Here is a 19,209-nt window from a genome sequence, read left to right on the forward strand (position 1 = left end):
GCAGGATGAGGGGTAAGGGATGAGGAGTTTCTTTTGGGGATGATGAAAATGGCCTAAAATTGGGATGAAGATTTCACAACTCTTCGAATAAACATAAAAACACTAAACGGTATACTTCAAAGTAGGTAAATTATATAATGTGAATTTCATCTTAATAAGACTATTTAAAAAAAGAAGTCACTTCAAAACCATATCAAGTCTTTAGACATATTTATTTTGAATTTCTTCAAGTCTTGGTAACATCTTGTATTATAATACAACTAGAGGCCCGGTGCACGAAATTCGTGCATGGAGCGGGGTTGTCCCTCAGCCCAGCCTGTACCCTCTCCAATATGGGACCCCTTGAGGGATGTCCGACTGCCAAACGAGTCGGGCATCCCTCAAGGGGTCCCATATTGGAAAGGGTACAGGCTGGGCTGAGGGACAACCCCGCTCCATGCACGGTGGGATCGGGCCTAAACGGGCAGTCAGACAACCCTCTCACAATCCAGGACTGCTGGCTTCCAACTGCTTGCCTACCTGCCTTCCTGATTGCCCCTAACCGCTTCTGCCTGCCAGCCTATCACCCCCTAACCACTCTGCTGCCAGCCTGTTTGCCCCCAACTTCCCTCCTCTGCTGGCCTGGTCACCCCTAACTGCCCTCTCCTGCAGGGTTGATCACCTCCAACTGCCCTCCCTTGCAGGCTTGGTCCCTCTCAACTGCCCTCCCTTGCAGGCCGGGTGCCTCCCAACTGCCCTCTCCTGCTGGCCATCTTGTGGTGGCCATCTTGTGTCCACATGGGGGCAGGATCTTTGACCAATATGGGGCAGCTATATTGTGTGTTGCAATGATGATCAATCTGCATAGTACTCTTTTATTAGATAGGATAGAGGCCTGGTACAGGGGTGGAGGCCAGCTGGTTTGCCCTGAAGGGCGTCCCGGATCAGGGTGGGGGTTCCCTTGGGGTGTGGGGCGGCCTGAGCGAGGGGCCTGTGGTGGTTTGCAGGCCAGCCACACCCCCTGGCAACCCAAGCGGAGGCCCTGGTATCTGGGATTTATTTTCCTTCCACAATTGAAACTTTGTAGCCTGGAGCGGAGCCAAGCCTGGGGCGGAGCCAAGCCTGGGGCCCCCTCCGAGGCCCGGCAGCCATTTGTGTTGGGGTTATAATTGAAACTTTGTTGCCTTAAGCGGGTGGGCCCGGCCAGGGTGTGCGGAAAGCTTTGCTTCCCCTGTTGCCGGGAGCAACCCTGGCCTGCTCTCTCAAGCTCCATCCTGCCGCCATTTGTTTGAATTTGTTTACCTTTTATAATTGAAACTTTGTAGCTTGAGTGGAGGCTTAGGCCTGGCAAGGGCAGGCAGAAAGCTTGGCTTCCTCGGTTACCTAGGAAACTTTGCTCTCTGTGGCTGTAGCCATCTTGGTTTGGGTTAATTTGCATAGTCGCTCTGATTGGATGGTGGGCGTGGCTTGTGGGCGTGGCTGTGGTTGTGTCGGAGGTATGGTCAATTTGCATATTTGTCTATTATTAGATAGGACTAGAGGGCCTAGCAGCTGCCAGCTGCCAGCCGGGTACATCCTCCCTTCCCCTGGTCGCTTCACGCTGCCAGGGTCTCCCTCCCTTCCCCCAGCCACCTGAAGCTGCCAGCCGGCCGGGGCCTACCTCCTCCCCCCGCTGGCCCTTCCCCCTGGTTGAACTCCCGGACAACTCCAGGTCAAAGGGACAATTTGCATACTACGCTTTTATTATATAGGATATCAAAACTGGGAAGTTGAAATCGGTACAATCCACAGAACTTATTCAGATTGTACCAGTTTTATGCTTATGTGCACGTATGCATGTGTAGTTCTATGAAATTTTATCACATGAGTACATTTATATAACCATCACCACAATCAACACACACAACTATTTCAATCACACAGACTCCCTGCTGCTACTTACTTGTGGTCACACTCAACACTTTCCCAGAACCCATCCCAAACCTTTGGCAACTACTAAACTGTCTCCATCTCTATAACTAAGTTATTTGAAAAACCTATACTAATAAGAGAGAAATATGGTAATTGACTGTCACTCCGTGACACCCACAGCCAAATCAGGAGGCAATATGCAAATTAGTGGGACAAAGATGGTGGCAGCCACAGAGCCAGCTGGAGTGTGCAGGAGGCTTGGGTCACCCCCCCGCCCCCCCGTGACAAAGGAAGCCAAGCTTCCTACCTGCCTGGGCCGGCCGCCGAAGGAGAGGCCTGTGGGCGGTGGCCTTGGAGCCAGCCTAAGCGTGCGGGAGGCTTGGGTTGCCTTGGAGGGCTGCCAAGGGAGGGGCCCTCAGCCCCTCACCCAGGCTGGCCATGCCCCCATGGGGTGAGGGTCCACGCTGGGGGGCGTGGCCAGCCACCCCAGCAGGGACCCCCTCTCCCTGAAGGGGGTGTGGCCAGCCTGCAAACCGCTATAGGCCCCTCTCCCAGGCTGCCCCACCCCCCAAGGGAACCTGCACCCTGATCCAGGACACCCTTCAGGACAAACCAGCCGGCCCCCAACCGTGCACCAGGCCTCTATACTAATAAAAGGGTAATATGCTAATTAGACTGGAAGACCTTCCAGGAGACCTTCCGGACGTTGTTCTGGACAAAGCCATGGTGGCAGGGCTGAGGTAGAGGCGGTTAGGGGCCAAGACGGGAGGGCAGTTGTGGGTGATCAGGCCAGGATGGGACGGCAGTTGGGGGTGAGTAGGCCAGCAGGGGTGCAGTTGGGGGCGAGCAGGCTGGCAGGGAAGGCAGTTGGGGGCGAGCAGGCCAGCAGGGGGGGGCGGGGAGGCAGTGGGGGGCGAGCAGGCCAGCACGCAGAGTGGTTAGGGGCAGGCAGGCAGGCAAGCAGTCAGGAGCCAGCAATCCCGGATTGCAAGAGGGATTGGGCCTAAACCGGCAGTTGGACATCCCCTGAGGGGTCCCAGATTGGAGAGGGTGCAGGCCGGGCTGAGGGACACCCCCAGCCCCATGCACAAATTTCATGCACCAGTCTCTATATATAAAAGCCTAATATGCAAAGTGTCCCCTCGGGAGTTCAACCAACCAGGACTTGGATTGCTCGCTTCGATATATGCTGATCACCAGGGGGTGGCGTGGAATGAAGGAAGGCTGTGGCCAGCAGCTGGCAGCCAGGGAAGAGAGTTTCTGGCTGGCAGCTGCTAGGGATCCTACCTGTGCACAAATTTTGTGCACTGGGCCTATAGTGTTATATAAAAGGAATCACACAATGTGTAAACTTTTAGAATTGGCATTTTTCAATCAGGATAATTCTTTGGAGATCATGCATATTGGATATATCAATGGTTCACTCCTTTTTGTTTCTGAGTAGTATTCTATGGAATGGCTGCACCACTGTTTAACCAATCACCTGTTCAAGGACATCTGGGTTGTTTCCAGTTTGGGGCTATGACAAATACAAGTGCCACAAAAATTTGTGTGTAGCTTTTTGTGAAAACATAAATTTTCATAAATGTGGGATAGATATTGAAGAGTGTAATTACTGGGTTGTATAGTTAAATACCAATTTTAATATCAACACTGGTAATGTTCCTGAAAAAAAATGAAGATCACTTTCAATCTCCACTCTCCACTGACTTTGTTTAATTTAACAAAATTACTCTCTAAAGCTGGCTTTTAACTCAACAATTCTGCTAAAGGACCAAGTACTGCACTAAGCATTTTAAATACATTATCCTATGTAATCCTTGCATCAACAATGAACTAGGTATTAATATTATCTTCATCTTACAACTGAGAAAGCTGAGCTATAAAAGAGGCTTAGGAAGTAAATCAGAGTCATACAGCTAGGATGTAAAGAGATGGGACTGAAATTCAAGCCTGCCTGACTCAGAAGTCTATTCCTTTCATCTCAATACACTACACCTCCCATTTCTATACTGTGTGTGTGACTAGATGCAAAAAGTATATAAAGTTTACAGTGAGAACTACAGTTCACAAATGAGATTTTTTAAATTAGACATGATCTCTAATGTAGTTCATAAATAACCAACATTAATCTAATATTCTATTGATATTTGCACAAATATTGTATATGGGAAAAATAAATGAGTACTGGAGGAAAGTTCACATAAACTAATCCTTTAGTTTTTCCTTAGGAAGTTTCTTTTGGTTTATTCATTAGCCTTGCAGTGAGTAGGAAACCTGAGGACAGGTTAAAAAAAAAAAGAAGAAGAAGAAAACAAGGGAAAGGAGAGTAATGATGTATGAATTAAAAGCCCCTCACATACCAAGCAAGTGAAAGAGCAGGGCCTGTGTCCAAGGTGGATTACACATCCCAGATCCTCACTTGTAGGCCCTCCAATTAGCCCAGGTAAGTAAGAGGAGCCCTTTCCCAGAGGCCCCATTAACTGGACCTCTGCAACAGGGACCACAGCACATCTCCACGCCTGCCTAATGCCCAAAGAAACAAATCACAACAGGAGTCTTCAAAAGCACTGCCATAAGAAATGTTATTGGAGCAAACACTATCATCAAAAATGTCATAACAAACTTTTTAATTTTACAGTTCCTAACATTTTCTGATTTTTTTGCCATAAATATTTTTTACCAATATTGCCTTAAATATACTCACACTTGATTAGCAATGATTATAACAATAATTACAGGTATAAAAACTCATCATTTTTCTTTGCTTAAGGAGAAATTAAATGAATATTAGTATGCAACTTGGATACTATAATGTTTAATTCTAAATTGACTTTTGGGGAGCACTTAAATAATTTTGAAAATCTAAATAACTATACCTTGCACCAAATTATTATTCGTGTTAACTCCCAACTTTTCAGATATAAAAACTAATACAATGAGGAGCCATAATGAGAAATTACAAAAATCTCTTCAAAATTATAATAATCAACTTATGAGACTAACATAAAATAAACAATTTGTGGGACTATAATTATATAGTTTACAGAAACCTAGTAAGTCAACTTCTAGGAAAGTAACCTACGGAAATAACTGCAGATGTATACCAAGTTGCATCTGTAAGAAAAATTATGATATAGAATATATTGGAATTCTATACACTTCTTGAAAATGCTCTAAAATAGTATATGGCATGCAAGATTTCATATTATAGTGTTCAATATAAAAGTCAGAAAACAGTTACAAAACAATGTGTGTGATACACATGAAACCTACTTGCAGTTGAACTGAATTGTGCCGAAGACCTTCCACAATAGAAGAAAACCTGTCAATTCTTCTTTCTTCTCCAGCTGATGTTAAAGCTTCTAAAACATCTTCAAGGCTATTGGAAATTTTGGATTTACTAATTAAATTGCAAGCAACAAATAACCCAAATGCCATAGCTTAATTGCTTGATTTAACAAACTCTGAAGTCACTACTTCCAGGCAGTAAATAACATTTTTTAAATGGCTTACACAATATGTATCAGCAGTTTACATAGCATGTATCAAGCTCTAAGCATGTTATTTTGATCCATTTATTCCTCATAATAATCCTATGATGATGTTTATTCACAAAGCATTTATATAGTGCTTACTATACATCAGGCACTTTTTGAACCAGTTTATAAATAGTAACTCATTTTAATGTATATAATTCTATGAAGTAGGTATTACCATTATCCCATATTACAGATAAGGCAACTGAAGCAGAAAAGGTTAAGCTATTTGTCTCACATCTACTAAATGGTTATGCAAAGATCTAAAACAATATAGTCTGTAGTAAGCACCATATAAATGCTTTTAACCACTACACACTTCTTCCTCTCAAATATAGTAAGTGAAGGTCTGGTAGCCAAAAATATATAGTGGTAAGAAATAATAGTCAAATATAAAAAGTAAGTGCTGTAAGAACTATACTTGCTCCTTCTTTAAAAATAGCTATGTTGCTCTAGCTGGTTTGGCTCAGTGGATAGAACGTCGGCCTGCAGACTGAAGGGTCTCAGGTTCTATTCCGATCAAGGGCATGTGCCTTGGTTGCGAGCACATCCCCAGTAAGGGGTGTGCAGGAGGCAGCTGATCAATGTTTCTCTCTCATCGATGTTTCTAACTTTCTATCCCTCTTCCTTCCTGTCTGTAAAAATCAATAAAATATATATATTTTAAAAAATAGCTATGTTAATAGGACCTAGCATACTCTAGAAGGTCAGAGAGTTTCATAGTTTGTGAACATAGACGTATAGTCCTAAGAGTTATTTACATCATTTTGAGTACTATTCTGAAATAAAAAAAAAAAATAATAAAAATAATATGGAGCTAGGAAAAGAGGAAGGAGAATAGGAGAGAAAACAAAGGATAAAGAAAGAAAAAGGAGCCCTAGTTGGCCTGCGGACTGAAGGGTCGCTGGTTTGATCCCAGTCAAGGGCATATGCCTGGGTTGCGGGCTTGATCCCCAGTAGAGAATGTGCGAGGGGCAGCTGATCAATTATTCTCTGTCATCATTGATGTTTTGCTCTCTCTCTCCCTCTCCCTTCCTCTCTAAATCAATAAATCAATATTTTACTTTAAAAAAAAAAAAAAAAAAAAAGAAAGAAAGAGCCTTAACCGGTTTGGCTCAGTGGATAGAGCATCGGCCTGTGCACTGAAGGGTCCCAGGTTCGATTCCGGTCAAGGGCATGTACCTTGGTTGCGGGCACATCCCCAGTAGGGGGTGTGTAGGAGGCAGCTGATTGATGTTTCTCTCTCATCAATGTTTCTATCTCTCTATCCCTCTCCCTTCCTCTCTGTAAAAATCAATAAAATATTTTTTTTTTAAAAAAAAGAAAAAAAAGGAGAGGAAAAGAGAAAGGGAAGAAGTAAGGGATAAAGGAAAAGAGAAAGGAAAGAGAAGAAAAAGACAGTGTGAGAGAAGAACAGAGGAAGGAGGGAAGCATAGGAAGGAGGAAGATGCAGGAAGAGTAGAAGGGAGAGAAAGGGAGAGAAGGAGCACAGGAAGTACCTTACGTGTCAACATTAAATTCAGCCTGGAAGGAAACTTGAATTGGGGTGGTGAACACACAATACAATGTACGAATGATGCATTATAGAATTGTACCCCTGAAACTTACATAGTTTTATTAACCAATGTCACCACATTAAAAAAATAAATAAATAAGTTTGCTCTTAGGTTCCTACACCAAAATTAATATGGCCTTTTTGAAATGGGAAATGGAAAGTGTTGAGGCTGTACACCTGGCTTTGCATGCAGGGACTGCAGCAAACAGTCTCATCCATTAACACTCTCTATAGTTGTATATGGGGCAGAGGGGCAGGGCTGAGTGCTGTCTGTGGACTCTCCAACTAGGTCCAAATTCAGTGGTTCAACAGTCACCAGTCACAGCAGAATCACAAATACAATTTTCAAATGTGTGCAGGAGATTCCACTTACAGGGCTCTGCCTACCCAAATATGAGAGGGCTATTTGCTTGTTCTTTTGGTGGTTTGGTTTTTATAGCTTTACTCGTTTAAAAATTTTTTTAAAAAAATTTTTAAATGCTTCCCTGAATTAAGAACTGCCATTCTTCTTTATAAAAATAGTTCATCTTTAATAATTATCTTTTAATATGTATGTAATGGTCTTTTAGTTACAGCCGTAAGATGTGAATAATGCAGTTTTTAATGTATCTTTATTGTTGAAAGTATTATAGCTGTCCCTCTTGTTCCCCCCACTGACCCCTTCCTCCCGCCCCTCCTGTGAATAATGTATTTAAAAGCTTTAGCATATATTTTATGATTGAAAGCTAGTAAAATACAATATCCTCAACCAGTAAAATGCAATTCTTTGTCACTTTCTAAATCTGCCTTACATACAGATTTTCAAATACTATATTAGCTTTTACAAGGGACTATACATGACCTACACTCTGAATTAATTCTATCTGAAAAAATATCACATACAAAGCAGAACTCATTAGTATATTTTTCAAAGTCTTCATTTAGAATTTTATTTAGGGTTTGAGTTCAGACCAGTTTGAAATAAATAAGATGAAGAAGTCAATTTTTCACAGTCTATATGAATCTAAACCAGCTGCTTAAGTATACTTTATTTCCTTAAATTCTAGACTAAAACACAATCGATAATGAAAACATTAAATAACTCCCATTGCATTAAGTCATTCCAGGAGAAGAGAAATGAGCTGAGAAGACTCACACGCTCTCCTCCCCCACGATGCACACTGCGGAGAGGAGCTTCACCACGTCTGTCATCATGCTGGGCTGCTGGGGATCGATGGCCCTGGCCAGTAAAGACAGACTCCGCTCTTCACTCATAATCCTTTCTAAACCATACTAGAACATTTTGGAAATAAGAGGTTAAATGTTAACAGTCAGTTTCATAAAACGGTGTTCTGAAAAAAATGAAGTTATTAAAAAATGTTTATAAGATAATATATTTTTATACTTAGTAAAGAATGTATACAATAAATAATGAATAACATCCTAAAACAATTCATAAAAATATACACGTTACATCAAGAACTATGAGAATCAACCAAATCCAGAAAACCCCTCAAAGGTGATTTTGTAACAACAATAACTGATAATTATTAACATAGATAAGTGACCATTGGAAAAAGAGAGAAGCATACTAAAATGCTGAGATTTCCCAACAGAGACATATAATGAAGAGTCAGATACTGAAGTAGATACTAAGGCCATAAGATCCTTCATGAGAAGGAAGATAGGTAAGCGACATATGACCACAAATATATGCACAATGTCCCAGAGAAATATACTGTGAACTGCGTGTGCAATGTAAAATTTACAAGCAAAATATCAAACTAGTTTTAAAAGAACTATTTCAATATATCCAAAATGTTATCATTTCAACATAGAATCAAAATAAAACATTCACTGATGAGACATTTTACTTTTTTCTCCCTGAGTAATCAAAGTCTAGTATATATTTTACACTTACAGCATATCTCAGCTCAGACTAGCCACATTTCAAATGCTCAATAGCCACATAAATATAGCAACCACATTATACAGTGTAGGCCCAGAGAGTAGTCCCTAGTTCATAAACAGGCAAAAGCTGAGGATGATGTGGACATACAGAAACTGCCATAAGGAACATATGTATTCTGATCGAAATAATATTGTATCATCAGAAAACTACTGTAGTTTTAAACACATTATAAAAATGGGATGATTTGGGATAAGGATAAAGTTTGATTGCTACTGCCAAGTTGTCACATCCAATTAGAAGTAGTTATGTTAATGACTTAATGTTTTGATTTAATGATGTATACATCTCTGAAGGCCCTTTTAAATCTATGGAAGACAAATATCAAACAATAAAGAATGAATAGAATCAATAAAACAATGCTATTTATCTACCATGCATCCCAGAGAATCCTCTAAAGAGTAAGAAATTGGTTGATTACAGTTACTCCTAAGAATTAAAAAGGGCCTTATTCCAATTATAAACCTATGAACTATGGCTTACACTCAAAATTAGTATTAGATATAAGTAGCAAAGTTGAATCTATAACAAGTTTAGACCAAATGTTTTGAGTGTTATGAAACTTTAGTTATAACTTTCCTACTGTAAATGTCATTTATATAAAGAAATCTTCACCCTATGCTAAAATATTACATTTGCCTTACACTACTATCTAGGGAACACAGGTACAAAGGAGGAAGGACAAACAAAATGATCAGTCTTGCCCGGCCATTGTGGCTCAGTGGTTAAGAGTCAACGCATGAACCAAGAGGTCACTAGTTCAATTGCTGGTCAGGGAACATGCCTGGGTAATGGAATCAATCCCTGGTAAGGGGTGTGCAGGAGGCAGCCCATCAATGTTTATCTCTCATTGATGTTTCTGTCTCTCTATCCCTTATCCGTCTTCTCTTTCTAAGATCAATAAAAGTATATTTTTAAGAAAGACTTCTCTGCCTTGATGATAGAAGTTTACAGAGATAACTAGAATGACCAGGAAATGCTCACTTTTTGTGATGCCATGGGCTGTTTCATACCTGTAAACAAAGAATAAAAAAAGCAGGCACAGCGCCAGAGACTACATAATATGCCTTGATAATCATTCCAGAAAATTGTCAGAGGCTTATAAAGTACCACTTAGATCCAATTCAAAAATGTCAATCAGTCAAGGATTACCAAGAACCATGGGACTGGCTCTGTCTAAGAAGCCTGAGGATTGAGAAAAGCTTGCCGCCAGCATTTCTCCCTCATTTCCCACCCACCTGGTTATCCTTAGCCAGTGCCTGTCCTTCTGGAAAGATAATCCTGTGGTTCCTCCAACCGAAGAATTTTCATACTGATTTCTTCCAAGTTATACTACCTACCTTCACTGTCAAGCCCTAAACCATCACGTATGAAGGGTAGAATAGGAGTGTTCTCTGATCTCATAGTTGTGATAACCATTCTGTGACCCCCAAAGCTCCATCATAGGCACTACTCTCTGATTCTTGCTAATGTAAAAATGTGTAGTTATCATTTTAAGTCTGGAATGAGGCCAGATTGTAACTATTCAGTATCTAGAACTAAAGATAGAATTGCTGCCCACTTGTGTAAAATTACTCTCATTCAATTATTTAAAACACAAAGCAAAAGGAAACAAAAAATGTTGACTCTAGTCTGTGGGAGAAATAGTCAACTTACCAGTGCTGGCATGGAAAGTGCATTAAATGAAGATTGTTATAAAGTTAGAGAGGTGGTGACAAATTGTGGAAGATCTAAGGATTTCTCTCCACTCAATGTCAAAGACCCACTCTGGATTATATGAAAACCCGTGTGTTCTAAACAGGTTCCATTTGCATTCTACACGAGGCCTATTATTACCTAATAGATGGAATCTCAGGCCAACGAAGAAGTGTTAGGTAGGGGAAGGTCAATACCTCTTGTACAGGATGTCCAACACTACATGTAAACTGGTGCAGAACAACTCCCCTACCCTTCCCCATTCACACATCAGTGAGTTCTTTCTAGTGGCACAGACATTGTGGGGAGTGGGACTGGCTTCAGGAGTAAAGCACCCTTGCTAGAGATGTACTACTCAAAGCCACATGCAAAAATTTAACTGACCAGAAGGAAGCCCCTCTTCTTATTACCTTTTAATTTAAATAAATTAACTTTCCATCCTAACTTTTATTTTCTTCCTAATATTCACAATCTTTTTCCATTTAAAAATATTAGTTAGTCCATGCCCTGGCTTGGTTTGGCTCAGTGGATAGAGCATCGGACTGCAGACTGAAGAATCCTGGATTGAATTCTGGTCAAGAGCATATGCCCAGGTTGAGGGCTCGATCCCCAGTAGGGGGCATGCAGGAGGCAGCCAATCAATGGTTCTCTCTCATCATTGATGTTTAAATCTCTCCCTTTCCCCTTCTCTATTAAATCAATAAAAATATAAAATATATATATATTTAGTCCAATTTAGTGTTATAAGAAATTCACTTTCATATGACATTATCAAATTTGCTTATTAATTACATACACAATTACTAGTACTGTACAAAATAAGGTACCACATTTTCGTATCCTAAAGCCCACACTGATCATCATTCAGGGACCTCTTACAAAGACTGCTCAGTGAGGTACAGCGAAAATCACCAACAGGTCTTGGGAAAAAATAAAAACCTTTATCAAAAATTTTAGACAGATATATTACTAATTCTAAGTGTCAGTAACTTAACTTTTCATTCTTATTAGCACAAGTGATATCAATAAATACCAATAGCAATATATTTCAGCTCCACATATACAAACTCTAAGCAATACAATGTTATAAGAAGTTACATTGTATTCACTAGAATATAAATGCAAACTTTAATTCAAATCTAATTCAGTCTCACATCAAGTAGAAATACTGTCTTCAATATGCCATCTCACTTTAACCATGATACTCTTCTCAAATTCAAATTATGATGTACCTACCCCTCTGGTTTAAAAAAAGGTTTCTGGGTTTTCTCTATTCTGAGACTTTCCCGTACTAGTGAAATCTTCAATTTCTATATTTTCACTTTAAAAGGAGCCCCGTAAAGCACTACTATGTACTCACAATGGGGAAAGCCCTCTCCCTGCTATTTCTGATTCTTTTATTCATTTATTCTTACAACATATTTTACAAAATATCTAAAACCTACTTCTCACAGGACAGAAAAAAGACTTGTGATTGCTATATCAGATATTTCCCTTGAAAATCTTATTAGAAGGGGGAAGAGAGGAGGAAAATATTTCACTGGTTAAAAATAGAAAACTTAGCTTCAGAATGTCGAAAAATACATAAGTAATTCAGTAAGATAAAAATAATTAGAAAACATAAATAGTTGCTACATTTAGGAAAAATATATAAAATAAATATTAATAATTTAAATATCAATACTTAGGTGTAAAGTCCTCTAAATGTTTATTCTAAACATGAGAATAAGGCAAAATATTAAAAATAAAATTAATCAGAAATATAGAGTTTTGCTATAAAGCACAAATCATCCCACCACCATAAGTACAATCTCCTCTCCAGCTACTAAAACCACTATCATTACTCACACATCCTGAGGTAGATGTGTTTAGATACTGGATCTAAAAATATGACATGGGATAGAGAAATTTCTTCAATTAAGTGTAAATCAAGCATGTCAAACTCGCAGGCTGTGTGTGGCCCACAACGAATATTTTTGCAGCCCAGCCAATACAACGGTATGTAAAAAACATCTTAATAAAAATTTCATAACTTAATTTTTACAATATTCTGTTATACATAATTATTAATAACGAACTACAATGTTCAATAATGTCTGATTACTATAATTGTGTTGCATTCATTTCCCTTACGCGCCTTACGCACAGGTGCACCATTTCTCTCCACTAATACTAGCAGCAAATATTTTAGCAGCCAATTGCCACGTCATTAGTCTTGTACTGACTTGTTTGATGTGCACAATAGGAAATGTTTCACTTTCAAAGAACAAGTAAAATAGGTTTATTTGCATTATTCAGTGTCTGGTAAGTTAATGTTCAATAAAAAATACCAATTTTTATTAAAATGTTCTATTATTTTATGTTAACGATTATTCATTTATTTCAGCCCTTTGTATTCAGCATGTCTCTATCGAAATAAACCTGTTTCTATGAAAATTGAACCTTTTGTTTTTTTGCGGTCCACATAAACTTAAACCTTATTTATTTGGCCCGTGTTAGCCTTTCAGTTTGACATGCTTGTTGTAAATGAAACACTTCAGAAATCCTAACTTCAGTGAAGAGCTTAAAGTGTTTCTCTCTTCTAACGTATTCCCTTTAAATACGCAAAGTCTGCAGACCTGTCATATTACTCTTGGTCTGAATAGTACTTGTATTAAGCATCACTGTCCCATTTCTGGGACCTGTATATCTGCTTTTGTTACTTGCACTGAAGAGTTAAATCCATAAACTATAAAAAGTTAAGTCTTTCCCAACTTGATTCTTTGGTAATAAATATTACTGCAAACCACATTTAATAATCATATATGATTTCAAAGTTGATTAATGCTACAGTTTTGAAAATTAAAGGAGAGAGAGTAGAGGGAGTAGAGGGAGTGGGTGAGAAGAAAAGGGAAGAACAAAAAGAAGGATAAAAAGGGAAGGAGGGAGGGAGGAAAGGAAGAAGAGAAAATTAATCTACACATGAGAAGTTAAGTGCCAGAAGAAGGTCCATTCATACCCAAATTTATCTGCTGGGTGACAGCTGATTTTCAAACAATTCAGTACTTTTTCCATTGTGTACTAAATAGCACATTAAATCAACACATCACTTAAGTGTAAATTCTTTATCACACAACTCTAATTCTTAAGAATTCTAGAAGAACTGGGGAAAAATGAATACATTATGATTAACCATGTTAATACCTGTGTATTCATCAAAGCCTTTAAACACTGTATGACTCTGTGTTGATTCTTCTTAACAATGGTTTCTTGTCTGTATTGGCATAAAAGACATCACTGTTAGAATTATAAATGGACATGCAAATGTAGCTTAAGTGAAAATAATTAGCAACACTTACGTTTTGCTACTAATCAGTTTTTCCAAAATGTCCAGTAATAACCCGAGCCCCTCACGTCCAAAGCTCTCCACCCAACTAAAAAATAGAGGATAAAGGTAGTTATACATTAAGTCAGTATTCGAAGTTTGGTATAACACAATAATACTATCACAAATATTTTACAACTATTATATTCAACTCATAAATACCTTGTACAAAAATCATAATTCATAGTCTCAGCTGTGATAGAAGGAGCAAAAATCCTTATAAATGTTAAGAATTTTCTAAGTTTCAAAGTTCAATTGTTTTTTTAAAAAAAAAATTCTGGTTATTTTTAAATGCGAATTTTCATCCTGACCAAACCACCTCTATACTCCATAAATCCATAGGTATAGTCACAGTACTGTATGTAATTAGGACATTACTGCCAATAGACAACTCACCTTGGTTATAGAAAAACTACCTTCGTAGAAAAAAATACAATTTTTCAGTGGTGATTTAGAAAGCCTAAGTCAATAAATACAATGGTAACAATCTGTCTTTAAAAAAGTGGAGAAGAAAAAAATATGTGTGTATATTTTTTTGTATACATGTGTTTATTTGTATGTATGATTTGTGTATCTATGTGTATGGCCTTTGAAAAACGGAATGTTAAAAACAAAATTTCATTTAATAATCAAAAGCAGCACATTATAAACAATAAAAACAAGTTTAAATCATATACCAGGATATAATAACATTTTCTTACTTAAAGTACAATATAGTATATCCCATGAAAATAAGGGTAAAAACCAAATGCAACATTTTATATAAAAAAAATATTTAAAAATTCACCTTCATTTTGCACCCATCTATGAACACAGCTTAAACACCTATTAATACTCAGAATTTCTGATTTTAGCTCCCCACCTCAAAAAAAAGCAATTTGCGATTTAGATTGGCAGACTCTTGTCAGATTATTTTTACTCATCTCTTTTCTGTGAAAACCATGGAATAACTATTCAATAATGCAGTTAAACGGTAAAGGTACTCCCCTGTAAAAGAAAACATGGAAGATCATCATCATAGTTAAGCGGGGGGGGGAAGTTAAATAGAAGCTGGTGTTTTCAAACCTGAATGCAACTTCAAAAGTGAAGTTTACTCTGCACTACCAGCAACAGACGTTACCTGTAGGCATTTCAATTCCTGCTTTTATGTTTCATGAAAAGCCCTACAGCATCCCATTAACTGTTTGCCTTGTTGACCCCTATTCTGTATTTATTCTTATTTCACATGTGGCAGGGAAGCTTGAAATCAAACACATCAGGAGGAATTTGAGAGTTTTCTTGGGCTGGCACTGAGATGTGTGGACATCAGGCCCTCCTGTGTTAGTACCTCACAGTGGGACTTCAGTGTGTTTTTTAAGTAAATTGTCAACAATCTCATATTCAAAAGTATATCCATAAAGATATTCTGAAACTAATATAAGTTGTTCAGGATGATTCATACTACTATCACCTTCAATCATTGTGGACAATAAAGTTACTATTCCTAAAGCTGCCTTATACCAAAATACACAAATTTAACATTATGCTAATATAACAAAAAGACTTTGTTGCATTTAATATGCTTATCTGGGAGTCTACTATAAAATTTAGAAAGCATATCAATCCAGAGAATTCAAGCTATGTCTTCCGGTCTGAGTGATTAATAATAGAACATAGCTATTTTAAGCATTCATCACCACTAATATAACACCTATGACTAGAATATTGGAGCCCACAAGAAGTTCTCAAATCAACTATTTCTGAACCCACTATATACCTCTCTTCTACATTGTAGAATATGAATCATTAAAGTAAAACTTACAGCCCTAGCTGAATTGGCTCAGTGGATAGATTGTCAACCTGCGGACTAAAGGGTCCCAGGTTCCATTCCAGTCAAAAGCACATACCCAGGTTGCGGGCTTGATCCCCAGTAGGGGGGGCGTGCAGGAGGCAGCCAATCAATGATTCTCATCATTGATATTTCTATCTCTCTCTCCCTTTCCCTTCCTCTCTGAAATCAATAATATATATTTTTTTAAAAGTAAAACTTACATCCATTCATGTCTATTACATATAAATTAATTCTCTATAAAACAAAGTTGAATATAAAGATGCATCATAACTAATAACTTTATACTACACTCTTTTAAATCATGGTGGGAAATAATTTATCAACAACCATAAAATCAGAGGTTGGCAACAGTCTTATCAAAGGCAACTTACATTTTACATTTCATAAAGCATAAAAACAAGAAAAGTGGAACAGGGCGTGAAGAGAGGAAACTAGGATGCCTGATAACAAAAGAAACACTATAATTTTTAAACACAAAAAGGAAGCTGATCAAAGTATTCATTGAAAAATAATCAAACACAAATTAAATAGGCATAAAAAGTCTCCCTGTTTTCCAAAAAATATGCAAGGCCAACATATTGTTGTATTAACAAGTTGTCACCCACAAACCCCTTCTCTTAAACCTTTTCCCCCACCCCTACTATTTTCAGCAATATTATTTTTTAAGATTGGGGCAAATATCAGTTCCTATCTCTTCTGGAAAAGATGTTCAAGGTAAAAAGTGATATTGAGTAGGTAGGTCTGCGGTCCTGACAGAGGTTTATTGAAATCCATAGCTTTCTACAAAAGTAAAAAATTTCTCATCATCAGTGTAAGAAGCAACCTGGAAAAAAAATTATTACCTGATCTATAAATGATCAATCTTCAGGAAACAAAATCTGTACTATTTATTCTGTGCCTGTCAACACAGTAGCGCCAGGCATTACGTGGCTTAACTATAAACTGCATTCATGGATGAATAAGCATTGTGCAAATGTTTTATCTTCATGAACAGAAATGGCATAGAGATTAGTATGGCATTTTTATTGGGGGGAAATTGCTTTAAAAAAGCAAAAAGTAATGTGCTAAGTAATAATTTAACACAAAATCTACCTCTTAAAATTCTTTAACAGGAAATATCAAACCCTTTTCTTGTAATTGCTTCAAGAGAAACTGCTAAATATATTACCATTTAGCACTTCCTAGTACTGAGTCTCAATGTAAGAGAAAAGAAAAGGTGAAGAGGTAACAGAAGGGGGTGGGGGGTGGGGAGAACAGGTCTCTAGGATTAAATGTTCAAACCACCTTTAAATGTTCAAAGCAGTTTAGGCTTTCAAATGCAGTAATTACTTCCAGAGACGCAGGATAAAAGCAAAAGTGTGCAAAGTGGTTTCCAAAGTATTATTGGCTTCATGAAGCAAATACAGTCACCTCATTGAGCAGAAGAGGCAACAGTCAGGTGTCAGCTTTACTTTCTATCCTTAAGGAACAAAGCACTATGAGTGTATGTTTCCCACAGACTAAAGTTCAAGTTATTAGCATCTTCCTAAATGTGCCCTAAGGGAGAGAGAGACAAATGCATCATGATTGTCAGAGCTGGAATAAAAGCTATCCAGATCTTAAAAGCAATCTTACCTGGCCCACACACCTAGAGAATAGGGACCATTTCTTATTTGTCTTTAAATCTCCAGCACCTGGGACAGACTACACTGAATAAATGGTTTTAGAATGAAACTGAATCTCCTTCCAATTTTATATAGAAGGAACAGAGAGAGAGAGAGAGAGGAGAGAGAGAGAGAGAGAGGATAAGGTCACTTAGAAAGAACATCTAGGTCTGTGATGCTCAGGCGTATGCCCTTACTTTACATACACAGAAAAAGGCACAAAGAGGTGATGTGTTCCATGCAGCATCACTGAGCCTGCCTCAAACTTCATGCCAGGAACATCAATTCTGATTCTGAAAATGGTACTTATCCATATTGAACCACGGATGATGAATTTGAAGACTGTCCTGCATCACACTTTAGGACTTGATTGACTGCAGCTGGATGGGTGAAGTTTCATCACTACTAACATTCATGTGCTCATTAACAAAGTCAGCCAGCCTTTAATAAGGGCTCACTGTGTGCATGATACTGTACTACATATGAGAAACACAAAAATGAATAAAACATGTCTTCTGCCCTTGAAAGGACCGAAGACTAGTGGTTGAAACAAATGTTGAGCAAGATTATTTCCATAATGTAATAACAAGTGTTATAATCATGGTGCTAAGGGAACAGAAGGTATAGCATCTACCTCTTGGGAACAAAGCAGCTGGTGTCTGCCCTGAGTCTTGAAGGGTGTCATGCAAAGGAAGGGAGGTTTCTAGGCAGAAGGAAATACATACTAAGACATTAAATATAAAAGATGGGGCCCATACTGAGAACCACAGTAGCTGTATCAGAGATAAAACCAAGCAGGTAGGAAGGAGTTTGATTCTGTAAAAACTATATACAATGCCATGACAATGAAAAGTCATTAAAGGATCAAATGCGTTAGGCAAAGTAATCCCACCTCTGCCTCCCCCCAAAAAGATGGCCTAACACCAAAACCTATGAATATATAAGCTTGCATTGCAAAGAGAGATGAAAAAGGGAATTGAGGTTGCAGAAGGAATTAAAGTTGCTCATCAGATGATTTTAAGATAGGGAAATTACCCTAGATTATCCAGGTGGGTCCAATCTAATTACATGGTTCTTGAAAGCTGAGACACTTGGCTAGCTGGGTAACATGAGATAAAGAAAGAGATGCAAAATATGAGAGGGACTCAACCTGCCTTTCCAGACTTTTAAGATGGAGGAAGAGAAACATGAGGTAAGGAATGGAGGTGGACTCAAAAAGCTGAAATAACCTGGCCGGTGTCGCTCAGTGGCTGAGCATCAACCCATGAACCAGGAGGTCACCAAGATTCCTGATCAGGGCACATGCCCTGGTTGCAGGCTCAGCCCCCCAATCAGGGGATGTGCAGGAGACAGCCAATCAATGATTCTCTCTCACTATATGTATCTCTATCTCTCTCTCCCCCTCCCTTCATCTCTCTGAAATCAATAAAAAATTAAATAAAAAGTTTTTTTAAAAAGCTGAAATAACCCTAAATTGATAGCTAGCAAGGAAATAGGGATGTCAGTCCTACTACTGTAAGGAATTGAATGATTCCAACAACTTGAATAACCAAGCAAATGGAGTTGAATCTGCTCATTCATGAACATGGGGTGTCTCTCCATTTATTTGGAACTTCTTTTATTTCCTTCATTAGTATTTTATAGTTTTAAACATAAAAGTCATATACATGATTTTAGATTTGCATCAGAGTATTTGTTTTTGAACGGTAGTAAAGGATGTTGTTTTACAAAAGTTTACTGCTAG

General features: G+C 38.4%; 1 protein-coding gene across 1 annotated transcript in view; it reads right to left on the reverse strand.

Moving 5' to 3' along the window:
- The window catches only part of DIAPH3 (diaphanous related formin 3), a 564,474-nt gene that overhangs the window by 389,119 nt on the left and 156,146 nt on the right, over positions 1 to 19,209 (reverse strand). Inside the window, exons 6-9 of the mRNA XM_054719838.1 lie at positions 13,966 to 14,040; positions 13,811 to 13,880; positions 8,120 to 8,256; positions 5,163 to 5,272 (exon numbers count right to left, since the gene is read on the reverse strand). Coding sequence (XP_054575813.1) covers positions 5,163 to 5,272; positions 8,120 to 8,256; positions 13,811 to 13,880; positions 13,966 to 14,040 — 392 coding nt within the window. The remainder of the gene's footprint in view (positions 1 to 5,162; positions 5,273 to 8,119; positions 8,257 to 13,810; positions 13,881 to 13,965; positions 14,041 to 19,209) is intronic.

This window comes from Eptesicus fuscus, chromosome 8 (genome assembly GCF_027574615.1).
Source record: "Eptesicus fuscus isolate TK198812 chromosome 8, DD_ASM_mEF_20220401, whole genome shotgun sequence".
Taxonomy (NCBI): domain Eukaryota; kingdom Metazoa; phylum Chordata; class Mammalia; order Chiroptera; family Vespertilionidae; genus Eptesicus; species Eptesicus fuscus.